The sequence below is a fragment of the Pteropus medius genome, unplaced genomic scaffold (genome assembly GCF_902729225.1).
Source record: "Pteropus medius unplaced genomic scaffold, Ma_sr-lr_union100, whole genome shotgun sequence".
Taxonomy (NCBI): domain Eukaryota; kingdom Metazoa; phylum Chordata; class Mammalia; order Chiroptera; family Pteropodidae; genus Pteropus; species Pteropus medius.
Window position 1 is genome coordinate 2,780,816 of NW_024340849.1, and position 17,129 is coordinate 2,797,944.

Here is a 17,129-nt window from a genome sequence, read left to right on the forward strand (position 1 = left end):
CAGTTCCGAATAGCTAGATGATCTAGGGCGAGTCTCTCTAAAACTGTTTTCACAACTAGAAAATGTAAAGGTTCCCTTTAAAATCCAAACTTCTGTACTATTCTGTGATGAGCTACCTGGTATTAGGGCAAATTAAATATAGTAAGCCACTGACATTTGCAAGGCATATGAACTGAGACCTTTAGAAAGCCCTACAGAAGAGATCTTCCCACATAAAGGTGGACAAGTATTTTAAAAACACACACACGCAATGCTGTGACCCCTTTAGAATCTTAATCATTCTATACATAGTCTAAAGTCGTTAATAAAGCTATGAATTCTCCCAATAAGGAAAAAAGTGAACTCTCTTCTCTTCCAGAACATCGTTACCGTGCTGACATCAACCTGAGTCTGCGCGACCCAAGCGATGACGAATGACGGCCTGAAGACGATGACACGACGCGCTGGCGGCAGGGACAGGCCAGCCGCGCGCACCCCAGCAGTGGCCTGACAACAGCGGCGGGGCATCAAAGTCAGCAGAAGAGGCCGATGAAACCGGAGGCCGGCGCGACGGGAAAATAACCCCAACGCGGAGCGCGGTCATTAAAACGGGGCCCTGGAGAAGAGAGCGATCTCTGGCCGAAAGTCGTAACTTTCACCTTTGCATTAAAACGCCTCGATTTCCTGGGACAGAGCTCATCCAGACTCCCTCCTCAGACACTGTCGCAGCCTGATCGGCAGCCAGCGTGACCTGCCTGGACCCCCGGTGTGCGTGTCCTTGCTGAGACATGTCCACCTGCACAAGCTTTTCCTCCTCTGTCTGTGAGGGACACGTGCTGGCTTCAAACCCTGCTCCCCGAGGAACTTCTGCACGCCTCCGAAGGAAATGTTTCTCTGCGGCATTGTCAGCTGAGGGCCCCTCTACCGTCAACTTCATATTATGCAAAGAAAAACACTTCCTAAAACTTCCAAATCAAACTTTCCTCAAAATTAAGATGAGTTCTGCAGCCACATGAGTTAACGGTTCACCGTCGTTACTGCAGATAACTTTTTAAGGACTAATGATGTTCTAACAAATGACGTTTCTGTTGAAGTCAGACAGTTTCACTTCATGGCATTTCCAGTGAGAGCCATCTTCTCGACATCCAGTAGAGCTTCCCCCTTCACTGAATGGGGTCCTTTCTGTACCAGCCAGAGAACCAAATCAAAGTTTAAAAAGAAAACCCTTTCTTTGTTTCACATTGAGCATGCGATGTGGGTCATCTGGCTGTGGGAATTCTGCTCTTAAAACAGACCTCCAGGCACAAAACTGGGCAAGAAATAATCTTTGGTTATTACTGGTCCAACTGTGGGCCCCATCTTATTTTATTTATCTGCTCAATAATATTATGAGCAACTTGTGAATTTACCACCAAATGTGAGGACTAGAACATTACATTCTTGATCTATTTTTCCCAGCCCTGCATTTCTAGCTAAGAATGATGATATTCTTTGATTTTTTTTTTTTTTCATTCTCTATGTTCATCAACTCCAACAACTGGATCTGTCTGATTAAACTGTTTTGGTTTTAATCACTTCTTCAGAGGCATGAGGTACCCATGACAAGTGGACCACAGTAAATAAAGCTACACTGAGATTTGAAGGTTGGGGTCTCTTACCAGCTTAGTAAATTCAGAGCCCTAACTCAGTGGCCTCTGAGCATGTCTGATTCAAACCAGAATTTCCACAGAATTTAAATTATGTCTCATCACTCAGGCATCAAGAATACTATGAAAGTTAAATCACAAAAGTCGATGGCTGACAGTACAAGCAAAACAGCTCTAAGTGTAAAGAGATTTTCCTTTATCTGAGGAGGAGCCCATAGCTTCTGTGAGATGCAGAACACTGCCCCAGCACAATGTGGGCCCCGGGACCCTCCAGATTCGGACAAAACACACAGGCTTTGATGGTCTTACATGGCTGTGTTCCATACAAGTTTTTTTTCTTCTGTTTAATTAAAAGGAAAAGCTCAGAAATCCACTGAAACTTTGAAATATGTTCATATAAAGCTAATACTATGAGTATTAATAACAAAAACATTAGGCTAATTTCTTTGTTAAAAATTTTCCTCATCTTCGAAATCCGATTATCATACAAACAATATATTTTTTTCAAAAAGGCAAAGGCATAAATTTTAAAAGACCTTATATCCAGCAAATAAGTCTGCCACTTTCTAGTTGCCAAAAATATACGGAGTAGCCATATGTAATTATAAATATGAAATGAGGAAAAGGCATTCCGAACAGAAAAGTGCACTGTGGGAATGAGTGAGGAAATTATTGTTTTACTAATTTCAAAGAAAATTTGGGTCTAATTTAAATAAAAACTTTCATATATATGTTCTGCTGAATCTGTTGTTTCCCATAATTCTTTGCTCTACCAGATTAGCATGAAGGAGTCTCCACAGATTCTATGTAGACCTTAGCAACTGAAAATTTTAATATGCTTTTATATAAAAACAAGCACATTTTAAATTATAAAATGCTGTGTATGTGTGTATAGGTAGTATAATTTTTTGTATTTGTATAATTATAAATTCATGTCCACCATAACCCTAAGAAATAGGAACAGGTGTCATTCTCGGCATCACAGATGAGAAGGTGAGAAAGCCACACTGACTCAGAGACAAACACACCTGAGGTCGAATCTATTAAGGGGCAGGACATATAGTTACATAAAACTAAGCTAGTTTGTAATATCTTTCTCCTGATGTAACTATAAATCATATCTTAAACCGGCTAAGAAAAAATTCCATCTTGAAAAAAATTTCAATGCGGATTTTAACATTGTAAATCTATGAATACCACTGAGTGTCAACCACCCACTGCAAAGCCGAGTCAGAAGAGGGGTGTCAGCAACATCCTCAAGGAACTATCTACTGCAGACAGGGCATAAACCTTTCTTAGAAGGAAAACAAAACAGAATGTGCTAAGCAGTCCACCAGCCTTCTTAGCAGAGACGTGATTATGTAGAAAGGAAATCGGGGGGAGGATTCACACAGTGAGTGAGTGAGACAAATCTGGACCTTGGAAAGACACACTGACCCCAGCCTAGACGACTGGTGGCAGGGCTGTCTGCAGGGCGGAGTGGGAACGCTAAACAGAGTACGCTGCGAAAGCTCGCCACTGCACTCTGCCCCAGTTTCTACATCAAACTTACTACACGGTGCTCAGTCTAGGAATGCGGGACCCACAGACGAGAAAGAACTGGATTACGTTAAAACTCAGGGGAAACGGATATTTCCCTGAAAAAGTAGATCTCTACATTAACATCACATGCCAGAAACGGTTCTAAATAGAATTAGGTTGACGCGCATGAAACGACCCATATTTGATGGTTTCCAACCTGAGTGCTGATTTCCTATGATTCGACCTTAGGAGATGCTAATATCTTAGTGACTGTCCACGGGCATCGTGATTCTTCTGACGGGGAACAGAGAGTGAGTCCAAACGAAAGACAGTCATTTTGTCTTAGGGTTATTACAAGAGTGGCACGTCTGCTATGGCCCTCGCCGTCTTCCTGTTCTCTCCTGGGGGCACTAAGGGTGAGTGTCACACCATATTTTGGCTCCTTTGTTTTAAGCTCACAATTCATTACACAAGTGAATCTAGGACCAAGATATGGGAGAAAATATCTTAAAGAATAACCTATGTAATCCTTGATATTTCTGAATGGGCTATGCAGCATAATGACAGGTAAACATCTTGTTTCTCATCTGTTAAAATGGACGATCAAATCGCTTTGATCCAACTTCACAAAAATTACTTCAGAAAGGTTATAAGGTTCCTGAAAATTCCTCAGAAAAAAATTTAATCTTGGACTTTGAGAAGCGACTACCAAGACAACATGAATATAAAGAACCTCTCACACAAAGTCAGCGCGTATAATGAAGCTGTATAAAGTTGGTAATTAACCATAATTGAAGGCTGCAGAGAACACACGAGCTTTTGTTCTTTTTAACTCTGGCACCGGGGACTGAAGACAAGAGCTCACGGCGTATTTTAGTCAGAGTCCAGCTGTATCAGCCCCGGCGTTCTGAAAGGCACTTAAAAGTAAAATGAAAGAGAGAATGGCCCAAACCAGTCTGGGTGTCTGCCGAGGGGCAGCACCTACGCTCCCAGCACTTCCCATGTCTGATCCATCATATTTGGGATCACGTATTCATTGACTTTTTAAAAAGTGAAAACAGCAGATATTCTTATATCCAAAATGTGACTAAATTACTAGGCTAAATGGTAGCAGAAAACAATCTGTTACAAATTGATTTGCCATATTAAACAGCAACGTATCATTCCATGCAAAAGCAGTGGGGACGGTCCTACTAGGAGAGTGTGGTTCGCTCCCTCCACAGCACTCGATTTTATCGATCTCTGTGAAGGAATGAAAGGAGGCAACAGAACAGGATGTCATTTTAATAAAGATTATCAGGACCAAACCTTACATCTCTGTTCTGATGAGAAACCCGCTGAAACAGTACCAGATGACATAATTACAATGTACGCAGTACTATTACAGTCTTTTGAGTTTCTTTTTTGGGAGCTGGAGGTGGTGGGATAGAGGGATTTCTGTATATATGTTCCACAGGGACATAATGAAAAACAAGATCAATCAGAGACGGAATAAACAAGAAAAGGACTCACAGAAGACAGGGGCCTCCGACTGAGATTCGAAATAAAAAAACCGATTTGCTGTGACGAGCAGGAGAGGTGAAGAGGGTCTGGGTGTACCTGGGACAGGCAGAACAACGCGGAGGAAGGAGGGGACAGGCGTGGAGTCGGGAGGAGCATGCGTCTAACAGGAGCAGACAGACGACGAGAAGGCTACCTGCAGGCGAGCTCTGCAGCACGAACTTGGGAGGGGAGACGGGACCCAGCGCTGAGGGGGCCGGGCAGCGCGTCCGCCCCAGACGCCGCGGGGACCGCGCCGCCCACTTGCCCCAGCCTCTCCCTGGGGTCTGAACTTCCCTGAGCTGCAGACTTTGCTGGTTCCCTCCAATGCAGGGAGGAAAAGGAAACCGGCGTGGCCTCCGCCACGGTTCTCGCCAGCCTAAAAAGCCAGCCCTGTTCCCAGGGTCCCCTTAGCATCCCCTCGGCCCCCTGGAGGAAAGGCTCCCACTGGAGACCGTTTCCTAGAACGGTCTGGGGTCTCACTTCCTCTTCTACCACATCCCTAACCCTGCGGCCAAGGTCACTGCAGACACATGGCGACAGGACATGCCACGCTCACACCCCTCTCCCAGAGGACCCGGCCGCTCTCTGCCGAGAAGGCTCTAACTCCACCTTTCACTATCCGAAAGTTCTTTCGTGACCATGCACCCTAAAGCAGCACCTCTCCCGGGCACTCTCTGGAACAGCACCCTGTTGTGTTTTCATCAGAGCTTCACACCCGATAAATTCTTTTTCCTCTCTGTGCATATTACCCTTCTGCCCTTACCTCAGCCCATCAACCCCACATCTAAGGGGCATGAGAACGGAGGCTGTATCATCTCCAAACACCATATACCAGGGGTCCCCAAACCCAGGGCCGCAGACCAGTACCGGGTCCGTGGCCCATCAGGAACCGGGCCGCACAGCAGGAGGTGAGCCGGTAAAGCTTCGTCAGTGACTGCAGCCGCTCCCCAGCGCCAGCATCACCACCTCAGCTCTGCCTCAGATCATCAGGTGTTAGATTCTCACAGGAGCACCGGTCCCTGGGCCAACAAGGTTGGGGACCGCTGCTAATCACTCTCTCAATTTTGGAACATAGTAGTAACTGCAGCAGATGCAGTGAATGTTTCTTGATGATGAGTGAACTGATGAGTAAGTGAGATGCCTCCATAAGCATCCCTCAGAACACTCCGTAAGCAAGGCTGTTCCCTCTCCTCAGACTGTCTTCTGTGTCATTGTGTGCCTCTTCATTTTACATAGTGTGGATAACTGTATGACGACCAAAATCTTCTAAAGAATAAGAGTCATGTAATATTCACATAATATTCAATAAAACACACAGAGATAAATGCTCAATAAAATGGTGGCTTAAAATTAAAGAATGAATCTTAGAAAGAGTAGGAAACAATCTTAGATTTCTGTAACATAGATATACTACTAACTCTTAAAACTCTTCTACTACTAACATGAGAATTCCCTTTAAAGTAGTAAATACAATGTTTTGTCAACATAACCGCGCCGCACGGAGCAGCAGGTCCCTCTGCGTGCAAGCGCCTGGACGAGAGGCGAGCCGCGTCCTCCGCGGGGCGCACGCCGACCGTGTCTGCTCAGCGAGCGGGCTTCGCTAACGCAGAGTCTCGAGGAATAAAAAGCACCACTGAAGAAACGAAGAAATGTACTACATTTTCATACAGCACGATAGGGACATTTTTTTTAAAGTCTCATAACAGGGCTGCACGCTGCTCAAGGCACTGCCCCAAAACCAGGTGGCTGAAGACATAGGTATACACTCCCAGACAAATATTGACCCGACTTCACAAAAATTCCCATTGCAAACCTTCCCTTGATTCATGTGAGGTTGGGACAATATATCGCTCACGTGAAATGAAAATTTCCCAGAAAAGAAAAAAAAAGATGGAACCAGAAACAAGAGTAGTAAACAAAACGCGCCCCGCGGAGCCCGCCGGGCAGGATCTGCTAGCGATCGAGACCAAAAGGACGCGCTGTTTCAGAAAGGCACAGCTTTTCCTGGAATAAAGAAGGACCAGAGAGAAAACTCCCCCTGGAACCTCACAGGGCTGACACGACGTCACGTCGCGAGCAGCGTTCTGAGCGCGAGCTTCGCAACAAAGACGTGAGTTTTGTAAGGTTACTTCTTAAAACAGTCTTAAATTTAAGTCATTACCATAAAAACCAAGTACCAAACTCAGCAAAGTCAATGTTTTCTCATTTTTACAAATTATAATTAAAAATTTAATTGTGGTAAAGACAATTTTCTTGGAGGAAGAAAACGAAAACAAGGCAGGGAAGAAAAGCTCTGGGTGACAGGGCTGACTGGAGGGTAGACGTGAAAGCTCATCAAGGAGTGAACGGGAGGGGTGTGTCCCCAGGACGCCACGTAAATTATCCCACAAACACAGAGCCCGGATGTCCCACGCGGCTCCTGAACACAGGACAGCAGCGGGGGTCCGGCGGCCACTCTTCACGGAAGCCGAGACCCAATGAAGTTCTGAGCACAAAAAGATGGATTTTTGACCCTCAGAGATGGGCTGCGAGAATGATCTATAGCAGATCCAAACGCCTCCCCCAAAAAGCGAGCTGGAAACTTCAACAACTTAACGGGGAGTTGAGATCCCAACGTTCCACGCCGCTGATGCTCCGTTCGTTAACTTTCACCTGGACAATCTGCGATGCGCGGGAACACGCATCCCAGGAAGGTGCGTTTCTCGCAAAGCGACTACAGAACAGAACTGGGAGGGAAGTAAATGCCCATCTCCCATGTACCTTAGTAAGCTGTCGTTCTAAGTCAGGGAAGTTTCCTAAAATTAAGTCCCCTGCTTTAGATGAACTGATGTGACTTCTATCTGTCTTCCCAGGTAGACGTAAGTATTTAGCAGGCTGTCTGTTGACTTAATCCTGCCTTTTCACAATGACGCCGCATCAAATGGTCGCAGCGCACTGGACGTGGATGCTGCTTCCCGATGGAGAGATGGGAGGAGGCAGAAGTAAGCACGTCCTGAGCTCAGGCCACAGCAATATTCAGTCACTAAACTAACTACTGCGCGCTCGCTCAGGTGAGCGATCCGAGAAGAGGAACGGACGTGTTTCTCCTCCATTTTGGCTCGACAGAGCTACTGCATGTGCAAATATTTTTTAAAGCAGACAGGAGCCCATAAACACTTATTTTTCCTAAATTTGGCCCTCACGATCTTGGGGAAAACAAAAGATTGCCAACCACTGGCGCCAGGGGAGAGGGGAGAGGGCAGACTCCTAAGCGGTGGGTGACGGGGACAGGAGCCTCAAGTGAGGAAACAGGAAACAACTGACGATCTTTGTGAAGGACTCCCCAGAGATGATGCGAGGGACAGACGACACGGGATAGAGGGGCTCCGTGCACCCATGAGACTCAGAACGGAAAACGGTATTTACCTCACAGAAATTCTCATGGACTGAACGCTGAGGAAAACTACTTATCCTTTAATAAGAGAAAATACACGCGGTGATAACCACTTAGCCAGAGGCAAACTGTTTCCTTAAAACAGACAGGAAAGTGACAATAACGAGGGCTGATAACATATTATGAATAGGATCGCTTCTGACTTCAGAGCTTTACACCTGTATTATTCTCTCTTTGAAAGTAGCCTAACTTTTTAATCAACCCAAAGTATCACTAGCAAAGCTCAATGACAACTGTGTCTGTACCTGTATATATGGTTTTCCCAGGTATACTGGTTTTGGATGATGCTATCGTGTTTTAAGAAAAAGGCCAACTGAAAACTAGGAAATGATGATGATGCTTCCATGCAATTTGACATGTAAATATAAAAGTTTTTGAGGAAAGAAAGGAAAGGAGACGAGGCAGACGCCAAGACGCACACGGTGTCACGTCATGTACTACCAGTTCACGGCCAATTAGAACCGTTTTCAGAGCTGCCAGCATCCCTCTCCCATGATCAGACCAGGTGATGGTTAGTATATAAACATGCGGGGCAAGACTCTGCTTCTCAGTGAGATTAAAGGTCTGACAAAGAAAGACATCTAGCCACAAACGCCAAGCGTCTGATAAACGGGGAGAAGCCAGACAGACGTGAGGGCTCGGTGATCCGAAGGAAGCCTGGGGACCAGGGGCCTGGACAAAGACGCTGCCCAGCCCCGAGCCCACCGCCCGGCCCCGGGCACCCCGCACAGCTGTGCTGCCGTAACGCACTCCGAGACACATCACCTTCACAGGCTCCTCCAGAAATCGCTTCACCGAAAAAGATGGCAAGGTTTTGATGTGGATGTTAATTAATAACTGAAGAAACAGGGACATTTCCTTGGTGAAATTATTTAACTCGGAGACTCCCTGATGCGCACATCTGATTTAAAGTCCTTTACTGGTAAAAGCGGTTTGGGGAGCAGAGCGGCCTCGTCCAGGGTGCTGACAGTGCGGGCACTTGCTGACGGTGGCCCAGGCAGACGCCGCAAAAGCAGAGACTCAGCTCAGAAGTTCTGAGCCAGTCCGTTCCCAGCCTCCCGTTCACACAGTCCTCCAAAGCCCAGCTGACTTCCAAGGCTGAACGAGAATGCCAGGGCTTCCTGCTGTAAGGCGCACCTGGCTTTCTCTTAGACACTCTTCTCATGGCTGTTTCAGTTGTGATAAATTGTGGAGAAGCTCATTTTCGAGATTACTATGAACGAACTTAAAGTCGTAAAGATACTCTGGCCTATCGTATTATAAAGAGGATTATTTCTTTAAAATATGGAATACTTTAGGATAAACTTGCAAATTTATTGGAGTTTATTATTTTAGAATGTGAACTGAATGTGGCCACTTAGTTGTTTACATTTAACTGTACAAGATTTCAGAAATTCAGCAATATACTACCTTGAAATAAGTTCATGCAAATTTAGGGACAAAACAGTATATTCTTACACAAGCCATCACCTCAGGTGTTCATGGAGTCAAAAAAATATATCTGCGAAATTATTTAGTTTTCTGTTGCTAATGATAGTCATGCTGACAAAATTTATTGGTTCATCAAACTATAGTTTAAGTATGTGAATTTATTTGTAAGAAATTATCATTTTTGCATATATCAGTCAAAGCACAAGGCCTAAATACTTGCAAACAAAATGCATTATTAATTTAATTGTCACAGCCTATTTAGCTAACTTCTATTACTATTTGCTATAACATGCAATGCATAAGAGGCGAGAATCAAATTCAAAACATAAAAACATAAACTGATTATACTGTCCTGGAGAAATTAAAATATAGCAAGCTTGCAAAATTATAGCCAAGACATTAATGTTTCAAATAGGTAAAAAAAATGTGTCTAACCTCATCTAAGAACAGTCATGCCCAAAGTGACAGTTCGACGTGCTAATAAAGGGCTTCTGTTCCTAAAGCCAGTGAAAGGCCGCGGCTCACTCCCCAAGGCAGGGAGGAGCGTGCATGGGAGGAGGGGGCTCTGGCGTCACTGCGCTGGGTTTCGGGCGCAGTCCTAGTGCTCGCCGACGGCGGGCGTCTGCCGTGACACTGCAGCTGCAGGCCGGGGACCCTGACTCAGTGCTCCCACGCAGCCAGAGCGGTGCTCACAGACACACACCGTAAACGAGGGTTCTTCACACGGAAAAACGACTCAGTCAGACGCTTAGTTTAGATTAACTTGGGCTACTTAGCAAGTAATAACTCAGAAGATGGGGTATACCTTCCCCTTTGACGTTCATTTCCTGATTTTAGCACAAAAATCATGTCAGTGACGAAGAAAACGCTTGCCATACCTCCAAGGGGAGAGAGACATGCAGTGTTTCTCTTGCCTCTTTTCAGGCGCCCTTTATGCACTAGGGACTGGGGTCAGTGGGGGCACGCGGGAGTGTTCCCAGAGTGCACAGGAGAAGGGGAATGGAGAAAGCAAACTGCACATCGGGGCTTCCTAACTCCTGCCACGGTGCATTGGAGGCATCTTCCAGTTTTAAGGTGTTTGGAGGATCTATACACACACATACATGTGTGTATACACAGTAATGAATTTTTCGTTAATACGAAACAATATGAACATTTATTCAAATTTTTGAATAATTTTTAAAATTCCTAAATAAAAAGCAAAATGATATGTTTGAATTCAAAATGTATACTAGATATATAGCAGGGAACTATTTCCTTTTTACTAATCATCCAACCTAGACTGTTCTCATGGAAATTTACTTTGTGACTAAAGCACCCTAAGTACCTCTATGTAAAGATTCCCGATGTGACATAATCGGTACAAGGAAGAGCACAATAATTAGAGTAAAAAAAAAAATAATAACAATTCTAACGTATTATTAGTTGTGAGATACTGAACATATGATTATATATTCCTGAATCCCAGTCCTATATTCAGATCTATAAAATCAGAATAATAATACATTGCTAATAAGGTAACAGAATGATTGAGATAATGCACGAAAACAATGAGAACACAGCAAGTAAAAATGTTTTGTTTCTCATTTCTCAAACACTATGACATGTAACTTTAAATTTATGAAACTTAACGAGTCTCCAATTATAATTTAAATAATAATGAATTTTTAACTTTCAAGAATAATGAATTTCAGGGTGTGTTCAACACATACATTTTGGCTCAAGTTAAATATAATCTTACAAAGGAAAATAAAAGAAACCAAAGGTAAAAAGCATACATATATTATGCCCCAATATTTTGACAAAGGAGTCATATCCAAACTAAAATGCTAAAGAAAGCAATATGCCTCCAATAGAAAACTCAAGTTAAAGTTCTTATAAACACAGAAATGTAAGAGCATTTAAATTTTGTTTTTAAAAGCCAAACATTCAAAAATATGGCAGAAAGGCCCTGAACCAAAGAGTAGTAGAATAAATTGCACTGTTATTGACATTTTAAAGAAGTATTTAAAAAACAAGTTTCCAGGACTGTCTAGAATTTCAGATACCATCTTGGGGGATTCAGGAAGTCTAAAGTCTATCACGACATCTTCCACAGAAAGAGAGAGTGCTTGCACTAGGGCTGAGTCGTACATTTTAAAGATTTAAAACTTCAAAAGTAGCCATACTCACCTAGTAGCTGACATTACTGTATTTCAGTTCACCTAATATAATTAAGTCTAAGTGATGAAGCTAATTATGATACAGTAGCAAGAAAAAAGAAAACCTGGCAGTTGATGACATAATAATTGTAGTGTTATTTTTCATGACATGGCAACTGTGGTATTATTTTGGGGATGACACAAGATGTATTTCTTTAATATCAGTAATGTTTAATTCTACAGTAAGAATTCAAAAATGTTATTTAAAAAACCTCAAAATAAAGATGCAGGGAAAAAAATAGACAGAGTAGTTTTACGTATTTATTTTAGCTCATTCTAATGTAGCTGCAGAGGTCAGTCCCCTCTAATTTAACTCTTCAACTGTTTCAAGGTTATTTTGTAAATTCACAAAGTCCCTCAAATCCTTTCAAATATTTTTAGAATGGATTTTTTTTTAATTAAAATATGACAGTAAATGTTAATGAGAGAATGGCTTAAAACATAATATTCAACAACAGAGCACCACAAATGTAAAACATGTGAATTGACTTGGTAAAAATTCTAGAAGTCACCTTATTAAACGTATCACACAATGAAAATATAACTATATTTGTTAGATAAAAAAAATAAATGAAAATTACCTTTCTTTTGGGGTGCCAACTCCATGTTTGCCTAGTAGATGAGTATTTAAGTGCTTCTTCATTACAAAAGCAACCCTAAAAAAGAAATAACATAATTATAGAACTAAAACTTGACTCTCTGCTAGAATTATGTACAAAAAGCATTTAAAATTAGGCCTGTATATATGGATGTAACATGAAAATGCATATTACAATGGCTCTCTTGCTAAATAGAAAGCTTGGTACAGACTAAATATACTGTCGTACTTGGAAACCATAAAAAAGGACTGTATTTACACTGACTGGTTCCTTTTCTTATCTGAGGACACTAGAGTGACCAAAACAACAATTTTAGTTCTTTAGTCACTGTCTTCACGGTTAGTTCGTATGAAAAATAGAGCAATACCTCAACGTAACGTTCATCGGCCATTAGCTGACCTCACATTTCAATCATGAAATGATTTCAGAAAATGTCATTTTATTAAATATTCAAGAGACCATAAAAGACAAAATGAATAGCCTTCATGAAGTTTCCTTAAAAACATGGTAATAATTTGAAGAGGCGTTTTTTAAAAATTATATAAACGTTTACTGTGTCTGCAGCACATGAAAAAATATATATATACTTAAGTGCCGAGAAGATACCAATAGCTAAAACAAACAAGTATCACCTGACGATGCTATCTTATTTTATACCCAAATCAGCGGACCTAATTCAATTCTGTTGACATAAATGTGACATGGACAGGGACCTGCAGCCAGTCCATGGAGCACCGTTCTTCTGCTGAATATAGCACAACATCAATTTAATTATGGTGTGTGATGATTTAAAACAATTTAGATCTCGTTCAGAAGCATCAGACTCAAATGGCTCTCTTGATAAGGAAAAAAATTTTACTGTTGTAACTTTCAGTGTAAAAGGGCTTGCAAACATTTTTGTTAATTATGTATTACAGCTGTCCTTCATAAAGTTAATTACTAATAGCTGAAAGGCAGCAGAATCTATTTGCATATGTACATGAAAGGCATGACATATGCAAAAATATGATTTTAATTAGCATTCTATGATATGAAGGGCTACAAATCAAATTGGCATGTTATAAGATTCTTAACATTAAACACTGAATTCATCTGGACATGTTTGCACAAACGGGCGATGTAAGACTGTAAAGGGACATGTGTCAAAAGCCAGGACCAAAACAAGTTTTAAAACTGTGAATGCTTCTTTTCTTTTCATGGATGGTCTATTTTGGTTATTTTCATACATTATTACAGAACCTCGGTTTTAAGGCTGAAATATATATATATATATTTTTTTTTTTTTAAATGACTATGACTTCGTTATTCAAATACTGCCTTTGTATACACTGAAAATAACATTATTCCTTTTTATCTATTAGGTAACACTATGGACAATACACACTTTACAACTATAAATAACTGATCACACCATCAATCATTAAAATGGAAAAGTAATTATTACATATAATGAATCAAACTGTGATAATATATATTAAATGCTTAACAAAAATAACAGTATAAGATAATCTATATTTATTTCTGCTTGATTTGGACAAAATAAATAACATTTTTCATTTCCTTAAAAGAGAATACAGTAATAACAACAGTCCATTTAAGTCATAACTTCCCTACTGTCCTCTATTTTCCTATAATTAAAAAAACATAAAGCTAATAGCAAAGAGCAAAGGTTAAGAACCCAAAGTTGCAAAGCACAGCTTATTTACACGACCGAGTATAATTTAAGAGACCTGAGCTTGAAAACCACACTGCAGTTTTTTTAAAAAAAAATTATTAATTAAAATGTTTAAGAATTAAAACAAAAATATTACACTATACAGGAGAACAAACAAAAGTACCTAGGAAGGGAAAGCTTCTACCTAATATAAAATGCTTACATTATCTGGCAAATATCTATAATACGAAATATTTAAAAGAATAACTTTTTTTTATTATGGGAAACATTATAATACTAAAATACAGTTATAGTCAAACGCAAAATATTCACCCAAAATGTGACTTGAAGTAAAATTCTTCAAATTTGGTCTAACTAAAAGCACGAGTGATGTAAAAGTCTGATAATCATTACAATCTCGGGTAAAACATAGAAGCAAGCATGACTGACTAAAATAAGCTTAGCGACCTATGCGGACATAATACTGCCAGTAATTTGTGATTGCTGAATGCAGCCTCACCCTCGCTGCCATCGTCACGGTATTGTTTCAAGATTTTTAACGTAACAGTTGTTTTGGAAAATGTATCATCTAGATACCACCAGAAGCTAAACAACAATAATCCCAAACCTGAAAAGCTCTCTGGGACGCCTAACTCCTAACGCACCCGCCTCCGCCTTCGCACGCGGGCACCGAGCCCCCGCATAAAATCAGAGTCGTGCGGTCAGGGACGGTTCACGCCATCACCTGTGCCCCCGGCAGTGCCACCGAGCCTGCCGCTCCGGCATGGATGCCGCCAGCCTCACGGGCACACTTCAATTCACGTACTTGGTGGGACCTACTCTGCGCAAGATCAGCCCTGGGCAGCTGTGGTGTACAGGTGACCATACAGGCAAAAGTCCCTGCCTCGGAGAGCGGAAAGCCTAGTGAGGGAAACAGACAAGCACGAACCGGGCGGAGCGCCCTCCGCAGTGCTGAGTGCCAGGACAGAACGCGGAGAAGGGAGATCAGAAACGCCGGCAGGGGATGGAGGTGTAATGTTTGCTGGCTGGGAACTCGGTCTGCGAGCGACAGGGCCCGGAGCCCGACTTGCGATGCGGCGATGACGAGGGCAGCTGCGGAGGCCTGGGGGTGAGCCTGGGCCAGTCTGCAGACGGCGAGGTGCGGTGCAGGCCGGGGACGGAGAGGCAGTGAGGTCGCAGCCCCGTGGGCCGTGACGGCCGGGGCTTGTGCTCAGTGAGAAGGGAAAGGCATGGCCGGCACGCAGAGAGACAGGCGGACGCTCGTCTTACTAGGTTCCTCTAGTGGTTGTGTTTAGAATGGACTGAGAAAGGGAGGGGGAGGACAGATGGAGAGAGAAAAGGGAGGAACTGACTCTCCTGCAAGATCCAGGCAGACGACAGCGGCCTGGCCCAAGGGCCAGCGGTGAAGAAGAGATCGGCTCAGGCTCTGCGCACACAGTGAGTACAGCCAACTCGACGACCACTTGGGCTGCATGTGGGGTCAACGAAAACACCAAAGTTTTGGCCTGGGAAAACGGAGCTGCTCTGAAGGAGATCGTTGATTTGGGGCACGTTCAATGAGGAGTCCCACTGACATCCAGGGGGAGGCCGAATCTGCTGGTCTGGACGTTAAGTGGAAATCACACTAGAAACACACTCATTCTCTGAGCCTACCCATCTGGCGAGTGCCTAACAAGCTGAAGCAGCACCCCGAAATGATAAAAATCAGTGTTTCTTAAGTATGATTGATTTCCAAGTATCTATAATTACCTAAAATGGCATCACTTACAATTGTTTTTGGTGTCAAAAGCACGGCACAGTAATAACATTTACATGCTAGCTATAAATTCCTATTTCTCAATACAAAAACGCGTATTTTCTCTAATTTTAAAATAATTTTCCTATGCTGCATATCAATATAATAAAAACCTCTTCCTTCAGTTCCTTAGGTTTTACCACTGCAGAATTATTTCAACTTGAGAGTCACAACAGATGATCTGAGTGACCTGTTAAAGCAAATAAAACACAATGCCATGGGTACAGAGAAAGAGATGTCCCGGCACCCCCTAGGTCACACGCTGTCCCAGTCAGGATGTTTAACTTGGTGGCCACGGTCAGGTTCGCATAGGCCGTGTTTCTCCTGAACTCAGGGAGAGAGGCGAGGCAGCGGCGGTGTGCGGGGCGCTTGCCTAAAGTTTTGCTACGTTTTTATTTGTTTCCCTCATCTGTCCAATAAGGTCAAGATGCTCCTCAAAGACAGGCCTATGGGACATAATATCCAACAATCTGGGAATTTCTGACGATCAGGCCAGGAAATTTAAATTAAGGGAAGATCAATTAAACATACTGCACGTACTCGCTTGGCCTTACTGACAGGTCTACAGTTATGGACACTGTTCTCCCCAGTGGCCCCTACACAGTGCCACACACTTCCCAAACTGCCCGTCAGAACAACGGGGCTCACTCAGTGAAACGCTGGGTGAAAACTAAACAACATAATTGAAAGTTTTCAGTCACTGCTGAAGAACCAACGGAAAACAAAAAAACAAGCAGCAAGGCCACCTGAGGAGCACGTGAGAAGAGGCCCCTCGAAGCGGACCCTGTGGCCGTCTTCCTGGTCACGCGGGTCGACGGCTCACGCCGGGCCCAGCAGAGCCGCGTTTGTCCCACCGGCAGCAGCTCACACCGGGGCTCAGCCGTGCACGGCCCGCGTGACCCCGAACGCTGAGCACCCCGTCTGAGTCGCAGCTTTCACCGGCTGGAATATGAGGAAACAAACACTTCATGGGAGTCTCGTGAGCGTTAGACATAAAAATGCAAGCACAATGCAGCCTGAGGGGCAGGTGAAGACGCCTTCATAAACCACAGCCAACGCGAGCACTGCTAGTTTGTAAATCGTGTCGTGATGGAGTAACATCCAGCAAAAAAGTCCTTCCAGGATTTCAACTCCGAAAGCCTCCGTTCTCCTTGGCCAGTTAACACTGTAAGTGACCTGCACAGCAGCGTCAACGAATTTTTCAGTTGACGGACGTATGTACGACGAATCTACCGCTTCAAACAGCACCTATCTGTGAACTGCCCTGAGATGTAAACAAACAAGGACTCGCTCAGACTCGTTTAAAT

At 43.1% G+C, this 17,129-nt stretch overlaps 1 protein-coding gene across 5 annotated transcripts in view; it reads right to left on the reverse strand.

Moving 5' to 3' along the window:
• ZNF407 (zinc finger protein 407) overlaps nt 1–17,129 on the reverse strand; it is a 372,930-nt gene that overhangs the window by 214,793 nt on the left and 141,008 nt on the right. For 4 of the 5 annotated variants that reach the window (XM_039839590.1, XM_039839583.1, XM_039839574.1 and 1 more), the window contains exon 4: nt 12,335–12,409. The exons of the other annotated variant lie outside the window; for it this stretch is intronic. In XM_039839590.1, the coding sequence (XP_039695524.1) occupies nt 12,335–12,409 (75 nt within the window). The remainder of the gene's footprint in view (nt 1–12,334; nt 12,410–17,129) is intronic. 5 annotated transcript variants of the gene reach the window in all.